This window comes from Seriola dumerili, unplaced genomic scaffold (assembly GCF_002260705.1).
Source record: "Seriola dumerili isolate Sdu_G_001 unplaced genomic scaffold, Sdu_1.0 BDQW01000002.1, whole genome shotgun sequence".
Lineage (NCBI taxonomy): Eukaryota > Metazoa > Chordata > Actinopteri > Carangiformes > Carangidae > Seriola > Seriola dumerili.
The window spans coordinates 894,462-907,009 of record NW_019174257.1 but is presented as its reverse complement, the minus strand read 5'-3'; the positions used below and the strand labels follow the sequence as shown (position 1 = coordinate 907,009).

The window sequence follows — 12,548 nt, the reverse complement described above, 5'->3', positions numbered from 1 at the left end:
CAGTCCTACTCATTTCTACTTATGAATCAGAAGCATGCAGGTGCCTCCTGGATCTCATAGGGACTTTGATCTAGATTGTAGCCCTAATGTAGCTGTTAGACAGGGATGGTTTATTTTGGGGGATGAGACAATATTACCTCTCCTGTGAGCGTAATCCACCGACATATTGGAAATCCAGTCTCATTTTCAGAGAGTGAAAGAACAAAATAAAGTCAGGTGATAAGAAAAGTTGTATGACACAGTGTTGAGACTGAACATTCAGTGGTGTGGAGGTGTTCTTCACTGCTTTTCTCCGGACTACACATCTCGACCCGGCCGTTACCTCACTGTTACGACTGCTGAGAGACTGAGAATCACACTTCTTCTCTTCCTTCTGCTCTTCACCCAACATCACAAAACATATCAGTCTTGGAGGGTGATAGAAAGAAATGTAAAAAGCCTTGTGAGTCTGTTTTGTTGTATCCCCACAGAGATCTTCTAACGTGTTCGAGACTCAAAACTGGGAATGGTCCATCTCGTCCAGCCATGAGGCGGGGCTGGTGGGGAAGTCGGGGTATCCTGTACTGCTGCCCGTAGAGAGGTCTGAGGTGGGTCCCCCTGCCATAGCCCTCAGAGCCTGCCCCACCCCGCCCGGCCCGCCCTGCGCCACCAGACTGTCCATGTTGAAGCCAAGGTTGTTGAGGAGAGGGGTGTGGCCGGGCAGAGAGGTGATGGAGGACGGCGACTGAGGGAGACCGTAGGGGCTCCCTGCTCGGATGTCGTGGTAGGTCTGGCCTGTCGCATCGACAGAGAAGCCACCGTTCAGCACCGCACTGTTGGTCACGTCACCGACGCTCCCATAAAGCCCGTTGGTGTGGCCGAGATCTGACAGGACCTGGTCATCTGGGGAGGAGACACCAACACTTAGGATGAGGTGTGTAAAAACTTTGACACATGAACAGTGCTGTCAACTGCGTGAACATTATATAGTTGTTATCTTTCAATACAGTTAAGTGCTTTTATGAGTGAGATTTATTGTGGCAATGTTATGTGGATTTCATGGAGGTACAGTAAGTGGACTGGGCAATGAGGTATTTCATAAGCGTTTCAGTTTTTGTTGGTGAGAAAGGATGTGCTTTATGTTCTTTGCTAACAAAGGAGGTCTATATGTGTGCAATTACCGCAGTACAAAATATTTGTTTCCATCTCTCCCCTCTCACTCCCATGGGTGGCTTCAATAACAACAAAGCCCCAGAGCACTTTCTCTCTAATTGACTAAAAGCCTCACATGCTTTATAGAGTTTCTGTCACCATGTTTTCATTTCTCATAAAAATGGCCTTCTTTTTAAAAGTGGCTTGAAGACTTTTATGACTACCCAAAACGGGGTTTGCGAACATTAAATAACATTGGGATGTCTAAAATGTCGTTTGCATCCCACTAAGGACCCTGTCTCTTTTCCAATAAGCTCCATCATGGCGACAAACAGAGGCAGGAGGATGCGTCAGCGGCCACGGGGAGGTGTGAGGGGAATGTGAAATGAGAATGCCATTTTGGATTTGCCTGAGAATGACACCATGCATTTAGTAACACAAGGAAAACAAATTAAATGCCACCAAGATGCATTCAATTGCTGCTGCACTCTTGTCATTTAGCAGCTTGTAGGCTTCCTTAATCCCATTAGAACGACAGCATGACTGACAATTCCCTTTCAGGAATCTCGCTTTTTACCAATAACAGATATGTACTGGGTTGAAGTTATCCACACAGCAGGTACCTCTGAAGCTCAGTTCGCTGTCACTGAGTCCTGCGTCGTCAGCCGAGCTTTCCTTCTCCACTTTAGCTCCTCCTCTGCTGCGTTTGACACTTTTATAAAACTGAGTCCAGCGATGTCGACCTGCGTCCTTCTTCAGGCGCTTTTCCTTTGCTCGTCGGTTCTGGAACCAAACCTGACACAGATCATAATAGTTGTTATTAATTGATAATAATTACAAACACTGTGATAATTCAAAACAAATACTACTCCATCTAATAATAATCATCAGTTTCAGTTAAATCTGACTTTATTCGTTTTAATAAAATGTCAAATCTTTTTTTAAGCAAAATAACATTCATTTTTACCAAACAGTCTAAATGAACTGATTCTCAACATAAACCCAAAATTAATTATTAAATCAACAGAAAAAGCAACAAAACCATGGTAAGAAATATTCAAGCAGAGGAAAGGTCATTTAAAAAGGCTGAAAAACAATTGATCGAGATTATTACCTTAAAGTAAGTCTGTGAAACAGCTGTAAGAGGTGTTTCTATTGTGTATTTCTATCATCTTTGAAATAAAATTGAATCTCTTTAGTTCTTTGTTGTTTCAAACTCAAAAAGCCCCAATATCAAAGGCCCGAATGCTTGTTTTATATAATCTCTATTTATATTTAAAACAGTCTAAAGACTGGACTGAAGTAGCATTTTGTTTCTCTTTATTCTTTTAATGTTTGATGACTCACTAAACAAATCAGAGATTTGGGCGGCAAGTCAAAAGTCTAGACGAAGACTTATGTTTGTTATAAAACTTAATTCTTAATAATGGTAGCTAATTTAAACATGCACATATCAGGTGGATATGACGTTGTACTTATTTTATCAAAGCCAGAGATGTTTCAGATATTTTTGCATCAGTGTGAATAAGAACAAAACCTCTACCTGCACTACTCTCATGTCCAGCCCCGTCTCCGAGGAAAGCTGCTCTCTGACGTGGCGTGCAGGCTTCGGCGAGTTTTTGTAGGCACTTTTGAGGGTCTCCAACTGCTTGGCAGTGATGGTGGTCCTTGGTCGCTTGGTCCCAGCCTCCGAATCATCTAAAAACACCATTACCAACACCATTGTGAGCAACTTCTTCTTACATTAGTCACGTCACCATAACAGGCAGTGCCCCTCGGCCTTTGTGTTTAGTATATGTGTGTTAAATGGAGTGAATGGTCATGTATGGAAGTGTATTATTGTCCTTGTGCATCTGTCCCACTCCCACAGCAGAGGACATAAATCTACTCAGTGCCAGAGGAACAGAGTTATTGGGGCTGCACCGTAGAAGAGCATTGCTTAACTTTACATAATCAATCAGAGATGCATGGAAATCTAAGAAGAGAGGGAGGGAGAGAGACGGCACACACACCCAGACGATAAACAACATAGATCCACAGTCGGTAGTCATTTCACTCACTGCAGCATATACTGTGGCTTTATCTGTCATGTCCTCTACTGTGATTCCACAGCTATCTGATGTACTTAAGTCAAGACTCAGTAATTTCAACATCAAGTCACCTTTCTCTGACTGTGATGTTAATGGCTAAATAGTGAGTCGTATTTACTCAAACACATCTTTTTTCCTTCTTTTTATATGTTGTGTGTTTTATTATGAACAAAGGTTTACACCTGTTTTCATTTCTCCGAATTCTTGTCAACTGCTAGGACTTGCTGAATATTAACTTCTTTTGTTTTTGCTTCATATTTGGGATCCCTGCAGACCCACCGTTTTGTTTTGCAGTCTCATAATCCACCTTGCACACCAGCCTCCCATCCTCCATGAGGTAAAACTCGTCCCCAGTGGCCAGCTGTCGGCTGCACATGATGCAGGCGAAGCAGTGCAGGTGATACACAAAGTCCTGCGCCTTCCGCACAACCTGTGTCGGCGGGATCCCCTGTTGGCATGATGCACATTTTGTTCCAAAACGCCTGCAGGAAAACATGAAGAAGTGAGCTGCCATTAGGAAATTAGATGCAAAACACCAGCAGGGTAGACTGACATCCTTCTCCTATTTATATCCAATTTACAAGCTGACTGAGATAGTGAGACCAGCTGAGATTAAAATTTCACATGCTGGACAGGTATTTCTTCAACTGCAGCCAAGAATGATGGCAAAGTGTCTGTATTAATAGAAGCTGCAGCTGTTGTGGAGGGAGAAATCAGCACTGGAATGCATTTCTGTTAACGATAGACCTGTCCGCAGGTTGATGGATGGAGAGGATCAATGCACTGTGTGGGGTGTGTGTGTGTGTGTGTGTGTGTTTGCATGTTTATGTGTTTGCAGATGAAGTATTGAGAGCTAAAGAGGAGGAGGAGGAGGGGGAGGAGGAGGAAGAGGAAGAAGAGAAGAGGAAGAGGTAGGAGGAGGGGTGCTCACAGTAAACACACCCTGCGGAGGACCAATAAAACACTGACTCAGGAGAGGCTTTAAATCACACAACCAACCCACAGAAATAAAAAGAGCAAGGTGAAGCCTCCAAATCACTCCTGGGAAGTATGCACCAGTGAATCTGTGTGTCTATGTGTGTATATACATGTGTGCGCGCCCTCCGCTCCCACGTGTCCCTCGCCACAGTTTGAACATGCGAATGCCCCTGTGCTGTCCCCTGGGTCAGCTAACACAGTTACCTCTCTGTGAGACTCCAGAGCTCTTTAGGTCTCATTCAAGCTTTGAGCATTAAAACCTTTCAAACACGATTTAGTAAAAAGCCGGATCTGCTGATCCTGTTCTGGATAAAAGTCAAACTCAGTTTTCTTCTGTAATGTCTCAGAAATCCAATCGTTGAAAGAGAGAAAGAAAGAAAGAAAGAAAGAAAAAAAGAGCGAGCACTTGTTTTGAAATTTTGCTTTCTCTACTTATGTCAGCAGGAGAAAACAGTGACTATTCTGAAGACAAATTTGTCAGTGCAGAAACCTTAAAATAAATTTAAAATAAATTAGCATAGCATGGTGCCTTATTAAACTGAGATAGGCCTACATAATGGCATCCATTTGTAACTAAGCAGCAGACACAAAATCACGACAATTAGGAAAAAGGATGAATTAATTTAACTCAGGTAATGAATCCTAAATATTATTTGCCATAAAATTGTCAATTTCCCTGCTGTTTTGGTGCTTTGATGCAGAAATTAGATAGAGTTGGCAAAATATTTTACTGCGTCAAACTCAAACGTCAAATCGCCATAACCGGTTATTTTCTGCTTAGTTTCCTTACAACACGACATGACTTTTCAAAGCATAAAAAGGCAAATGCAAAAAGTCCCAGACAATAAGATATAAACGAACAACACTAGATTTAACTTGCGTGCGTTATTAGCAGTTTCAAAACAAGCTAACAGCTAGCATCTTTTTTTAATACCAAATAGACTATAAAGCTGAAGCTATTACTTTGTGAATATTTAATAGACGAATTATTTATATTTTTTGTCATATTTTTGCCAAGAACAGCCACTTTTAATCTCTTGGCAGCACAGTTGGTGAAAGTGACCCAAATATCAAAAATGTTCGCTTGTTTATTTTGGTTCAACTCGCTTGTTCGGATTTTATGAAGTAAAATGTGACGTCAGTCCATATTTGATCTCGCAGTTCAGGACAAGAAATCAATTAGTGTGTATTTTCTTTTTTTCTTTTTTTTTTTCAAAAATCCAGGTCAATTGAGAAAAGAAATGTATCTACAGCTCGTCACGGACACTAAAGCAATAGGAAAGCAAAGCAGAAGAGAAGGTACTGACTTGAAGAAATCCTCCTTGCAGTAGACGCCTCCTGCCCGGGAGAAACACTTGTCCGCCAGCGGAGTCTGACAGTCGGCGCACTTGAGGCACTTGGAGTGCCAGTGTCTGTCCAGCACCTTCAGGATGAACTTGTCCAGGATGTGCTGACTACAGCCCGCACACTGAGGGATCTCTGCGAGGGACAGACAGCAGCACAAGGTCACACTCACAGGTACAGCTCTGACCCTTAATATTCACGGAGAGAAACATGTGCACGAGAGCGTTCCGTTTTTGTTAGCCAGTGAAATCACAGCGGTGAAGATGGTGAATTTTTACCTCGCTCAAAATGTTTCTGAAGTGTGTTCCGCAAATAATAATAATAACATATCAAATCAGATACACTGATGGTTATAACACATTTTCTCTACATTACTGGACAAGTCAGTTTTATATTCGTGTTATTGTAGCTACTGTGTCTATAATGAAATTTAGAGATGCACGATAAGAAAAGTTTTGAAATATTTTACCACAGTTCTATTTATTAAAGGTTGTTTTTATTTTTGACCCGCTTTTACGTTGCTTTTTTTCATCAGGCTATTTTAAATTACGAAATAATTTCTCTTTGTTAAACAGTAAAAACATGTTTATTTGCTTTTGTATATAAGGCGCTTTGTGAACATGTTGGTCACTGTCCAAGGTGCTGAACATGTTTCCATACAGAAACTTTTCTGCTTCTCCTCTTGGTTTCACAGGAGATGTGGGAACCAGTTGAATCAGGATCAAAACGAGATTAAATGTAATTTTTTTTGGTTGTTAAAAAAACACAGCAGCAGCAGCAGCGGATCACATGTGCACATGCAAAAACATCATATTACCAAATTGTGGAGCGGCAACAACAATCTAACCCAACACCACAGTTAAACTGCTGACTTCAAAAAATGAAATCAAATGTATGAATCATCCGTAACAAAATACACAACACTTCAACTTTAATAAACCACCAAATTCCTCCATTTAGTCTATTTAAATAATGATTACATATGTTACCCCTGTACAGCAGCTGGTTTATTTTATCGGCACAGAAGTTTGTATTTTTGTCATAATTAAATGTCTCCTTTCCAGGCAACCAATGCGTGATTGATGGTGTGAGAAAAAAGCTTCGTCCTATCATCTAAAAATTAACAACACTGGCGATCTCTTTCGCCTTTAATCTTCCATTTTTACAATTTTTTTAGTTAAATATCCACATGATATCCTATAATTAAAAATCAATATCGAGGTAAAGTGGCCAGAGCAAACGTCAGAAAACACCGGTATAAACACGCACACACGCACACACGCACACACGCACACACACACACACACACACACACACACACACACACACACACACACACACACACACACACACACACACACACACTGTCCAAAGAAAACATCTCGGCCGTGAAATCATCTGACAGTAAAGCTGAAGAAGCCTAATGCTTGGTCTCATCTGAGGAAACAGTCTGCAAAACAAAGCTCCCAGCTTCTGCAACATGGACCTCACAGCAGCACGCACGCACACACACGTGGACACGGACGTTTTATAGTCTTTAAAAATGCATGTTCAACCCTTGAAAATATAGATTATGGATATTATTTTTGGATAATGTTTGCATTACATTGATTTCAATTTGGGACAGATGTAACTAAAAGGAAATACATTTTAACGGGTCAATTAGCTCAGTGAAAACTGATTAATATTTTGATCAGCTTGTAGGAAAAAACAGGAATAAAAAAGAACTTGCAGAAAATATTCAGTGCATGTTGACTTTAGCTGGCAGCATGAAACCACCAAAGAAAAGCGATGCACACAATAAACAGACACAGGCTGCACTGGCTCTGTTTCCCCTCAACACTGAGTCAATTCTTACTGAGATGATAAAAGAAAGTGGAGAAATTATTTAGGCGATCTGGATTTATCTGTGACCGGGCCTTTTTTTTTAAGTAGGCTATCTGGACATAAAGCGATGGATGAAGCTGAACGAGAAACCGGTTTATAGAGACAAGTGGTGCTGAAAGGAAAGCAGCACGATTCTTGGCAACGACAGAGGGTCCACAGTCCAGCTCCGGAGTGTGTGTGTGTGTGTGTGTGTGTGTGTGTGTGTGTGTGTGAGAGAGAGAGAGAGAGAGAGAGAGAGTAAACCTCGTGTATTCAAGAGCTCTTCTTCATATCTCGGTATCTGTTGCCACCACTCTCCACTCAGTCTCATCACCTCCGTCATTTCACACAGGAAGTGAAACACATTTTCAAAGATCAAGCCAAACTGCTTTAACAGGGTTTTTTTCAGAGGTGCAGTTTGGCAGCCTCTCCTATTTTCAATTGTCAAATGATTTGTGTTAATTAAACGTGAAGTAAACACTTTATATCCCAGACTAATAGCCTGCAGGTTAAGGTTTGGGTGTAATTGCCCTGAGTCAGCAGAGCACTCTGTCCATGATATTAAAAAAAATGTTTAAATAAATTCTCTGTTGCTTTTATTCATGGAATAATCCAGGTTTAAGTCCAGGGTGAATGCTGGCGCTGCAGGGAGCTGAGTGGCAGGATCTTTATCCAATCTTTTAATCTGCTTCGATTTATAAAATTAAAGAGCATAAGCCGACCACATATAGGCTATTTTCCTTTAGTCAGGTTTAAACACTTTGCTGAGCAGCCTGGGACTCTGAAATAACACATACCACATCAAAAGGTCATCCTGTTTCACCTGCATTTTTGTTTTCCGATGGGTTACAAGAAGAAATTATTATTATTATTATTATTATTATTATTATTATTATTATTATTATTATTATTATTATTATTATTATTGTTATTATTTGGAGGCCAATTATGTCAGAATTGACCCTCAATATTAAGAGCTACATGAAGGAACTCTTTCATTATCAGAGTTTTGAAACCAAGAAGCAGCGGAGTAATTATCTCATAGTATTATCCCATTTTGTTGTGGATTATTTTTTGGGGAGGTGCAGCCTGTTACACTCGGTCCATCTGTACATTTCGCTAACTCGCCTATAAATAATTAGGTCAGAGCAGAAATGTATCTGATTGCACTTCTCTCTTGGTTGCTCGATCAGATTATAAAAGGCCTGGTACAGATTAACACGCCGGGACGAACAGATGTAAGATAATTCTCGCCTTTGATGCTGGAAGGTAAAAAAAAAAAAAAAAACCCCAAACAGCTACAAGATGCTGATAAAAGTAACTGAAATAATTGCTATAAAATATTTAGTCCAATAAATAATGGCACTAAGACGTACAATGTTCTGCAAAAGGGCCTGCAACATTCCTATAGTGCCCAAGGATGGCGTCTTTGCGGGTTGATCCTCACTATACTCCCGGAGAAAAAATACATCAACAAAACTAGTTAAGATTATTATAGTTATTGATTTAATTCTCTAGACTTTCGGCCCTCCTCACCAACCTCAACTTCTGCTGGCACTGATCCTCCCGTCAGGGTTGTTGGTCTTTCACAGGACGCGAGCTTACCCAGGCAGCTGTTAATATTGTAAAAGGAGCCCTGCATGGTCAACGGTGGAATGCAGACGCAAGTTTGTCATCGAACCCATAGACAATACAACCTGAACTTTGACTGAACAACTTCATCCACTGATCAACAATATCTGGTGACTCTTCATCTTTCCGTTTTTGGTCTCTGGAGTAAGGCCTCGGTGATGACTTAGTGTTTATATGTTAATTAACAAGCAGAACATATTGGTTAGTGCCATTTATTTATTGGGGCAACTAAATGTTTATTAGCTAGCAATTATTTCAGTTATTTATCAGCATCTTTGTGCTGTTTTTCTTTTTTTTTTTTACCTTCCAGCATCAAAAGGCGAAATTACTCTTAACACTCTGTTCGTCCCGGGTGTTAATCTGTACCAGAAGGCCTCTTTTAGTAATCTGATGCGAGCAACCAAGAGAGAAGTGCAATCAGATACATTCTGCTCTGACCTAATTATTTATAGGCGAGTTAGCCGAAATGTACGCGATGGCGAGCCGAGTAGTAACAGGCTGCACCTCCCAAAAAATAAATCCCACAAAATGGGATAATACTATGAGTACATAATTAACTCTCCGCATGCTTCTCTAGTGGTTTCAAAACTTTGATAATGAAAGCAGTTCCTTCATGTATGCTCTTAATATGTGAGGGTCAATTCTGACATAAGTTGGCCTCCAAAATAATAAAATAATCAATAATAATAATAACAATAATAATAATAAATAAATGAAATAATTAATAATAATAATAATAATAATAACACTTTACATTCGTCTCGGTACAACCCATGCGGATGAACCCATCGGAAACAAAAATGCAGGTGAAACAGGATGACCTTTTTGATGTGGGTATGTGTTATTTCAGAGTCCCAGGTGCTGCAGCAAGTGTTTAACCTGACTAAAGGAAAATAGCCTATATGTGGGTCGGCTTATGCTCCTTTAATTTTATAAATCGAAGCAGATTAAAAGATTGGATAAGAATCCTGCCACTCAGCTCCCTGCAGCGCAGCATTCAACCCATGGACTTCAAACCTGGATTATTCCATGAAATAAAAGCAACAGAGAATTTATTTAAAAACATTTTTTTTAATATCATATGGACAGAGTGCTCTGCTGACTCAGGGCAATTTACACCCAAACCTTAACCTTGCAGGCTATTAGTCTGGGATATAAAGTGTTATCACATTCAACTTTAATTAACACAAACACTTTGACAATTGAAAATAGGAGAGGCTGCCAAACTGCACCTCTGAAAAAAACCCTGTTAAAGCAGTTTGGCTGTGATTTGTGAAATGTGTTGTATTCCTGTGTGAAATGACGGAGGTGATGAGACTGAGTGGAGAGTGGTGGCACAAGAGTAGATATGAAGAAGAGCTCTTGAATACACGAGGTTTACCTCTCTCTCTCTCTCTCTCTCTCCTCTGTCTCTCCGTTCTCTCTTCTCTCTCTCTCCTCTCTCCTCTCTCCACACATCACACACAACACACACACACAACACACACACAATCACTCCGGAGCTGGACTGTGGACCCTCATGTCGTTGCCAGAAGATCGGTGCTGCTTTGCCTTTCAGCAGCCCTTGCTCTCTATAAACCTGTTTCTCTCGTTCAGCTTCAATCCATCGCTCTTATCTCAGATAGCCCACTTAAAAAAAAGAAGAAAGGCCGCTCGAGTCTCCGCACAGATTAAATCCAGATCGCCTAAATAATTCTCCCACTTTCTTTTATCATCTCAGTAAGAATTGACTCCAGTGTTGAGGGGAAACAGAGCCAGTGCAAGCCTGTGTCTGTTTTGTGTGGCATCGCTTTTCTTTGGTGGTTTCATGCTGCCAGCTAAAGTCAACATGCACTGAATATTTTCTGCTAAGGTTCTTTTTTATTCCTGTTTTTTCCTACAAGCTGATCAAAATATTATCATTTTCACACTGAGCGTAATGTGACCCCGTTAAAATGTATTTCCTTTTATAGTTACATCTGTCCCAGAATATGAAAATGAGATGTAAGTGCAAGACAGTTATCCAAAAATAATATCATAATCTAATATTTTGTGATCAAGGGTTGAACTGCATTTTAAAGACTATCAAACGTTCTCTCGCTGTCCACGGTATGTGTTGCGTGCGTTGCTGCTGTGAGGTCCATGTTGCACGAAGCGGGAGCTTTTGTTGTTGCAGACTGTTTCCTCAGATGAGACAAGGCATGAGGGCTTCTTTTCAGCTTTACTGTCAGATGATATCACAGGCCGAGAATGTTTTCTTTGGACAGTGTGTGTGTGTGTGGTGTGGTGTGTGTGTGTGTTGTGTGGTGTGTGTGATGTGAGTGTGTGTGTGTGTGGTGTGTGCTGCGTGTGTGGTGTGTGCGTGTGTGCGTGTTTATACGCGTGTTTCCTGACGTTTGGCTCTGGCCACTTTACCTCGATATTGATGTTTTAATTATAGGATATCATTGCTGGTATTTAGACTAAAAAAATTGTAAAATTGGAAGATTAAAGGCGAAAGGATCGCCAGTGTTGGTTAAATGTTTTAGATGATCAGGACGAAAGCTTTTTTCTCACACCATCATCACGCATTGGTTGCCTGGAAAGGAGACATTTAAATCTATGACAAAAATACAAACTTCGGTGCGAGATAAAGATAAGAACCACGCCTGACTGTAAATACAGGGGTAACATATGAATCATGTATATATAAGAGATGAGAGAGTGGGAAGGAATTTGTGGTTTAATTAAAGTTGAAGTGTTGTGGTATTTTGTTACAGGAATGAATTGCATAATTTAGATATTCATTTTTTGAAGTCAGCAGTTCTAACTGTGGTGTTGGTAGATTGTTGTTGCCTGCATCCACAATTTGTGGGATATGATGTTTTTGCATGTGCACATGTGATCCCGCTGCTGCTGCTTGCTATGTGTTTTTTTAAACAACCAAAAAAAATTACATTTAATCTCGTTTTGATCCTGATTCAAACTGGTTCCCACATTCCTGTGTGAAACCAAGAGGAGAAGCAGAAAAGTTCTGTATGGAAACATGTTCAGGCACTTAATGGACAGTCGCACCCAACAACTGGTTTCACAAAGCGCCTTATATACAAAAGCCAAATTAACATTTTTTACTGTTTAAGACAAAGAGTAATTAAGTGGTTCGTATTTAAATGAGTGCTTAGAATGAAAAAAAGCAACGTCACAAAGCGGGTACAAAAATAAAACACAAAATTACCTTTAATAAATAGAACTCGGTAAAATATTCTCAAACTTTTCTTATCGTTGGCATGCTCTAATTTCATTATAGACACAGTTAGCTACAACTAAACGAATATAACTGACTTGTCCAGTAATGTAGAGAAAATGTGTTATAACCACAGTGATATTCTGATTTGTATATGTCTATTATAGTCTAATTATTTGCGGAACACACTTTTCATTGAAACATTTATTGAGCGAGTAAAAATTCACCTATCTTCACCGGCTTTGTGATTCATCTGGCTAACAAAAACGGAACGCTTCTCGTGCACATGTTTTGTCTCTCCGTGA

At 40.2% G+C, this 12,548-nt stretch overlaps 1 protein-coding gene across 1 annotated transcript in view; it reads right to left on the bottom strand.

Moving 5' to 3' along the window:
- Window positions 1-493: 493 nt before the first annotated feature.
- Window positions 494-12,548, bottom strand: part of lhx4 (LIM homeobox 4) — an 18,467-nt gene continuing 6,412 nt past the window's right edge. The window contains exons 2-6 of the mRNA XM_022738455.1: window positions 5,507-5,678; window positions 3,501-3,703; window positions 2,675-2,829; window positions 1,755-1,926; window positions 494-882 (exon numbers count right to left, since the gene is read on the bottom strand). Of these exons, the coding sequence (XP_022594176.1) occupies window positions 494-882; window positions 1,755-1,926; window positions 2,675-2,829; window positions 3,501-3,703; window positions 5,507-5,678 (1,091 nt within the window). The remainder of the gene's footprint in view (window positions 883-1,754; window positions 1,927-2,674; window positions 2,830-3,500; window positions 3,704-5,506; window positions 5,679-12,548) is intronic.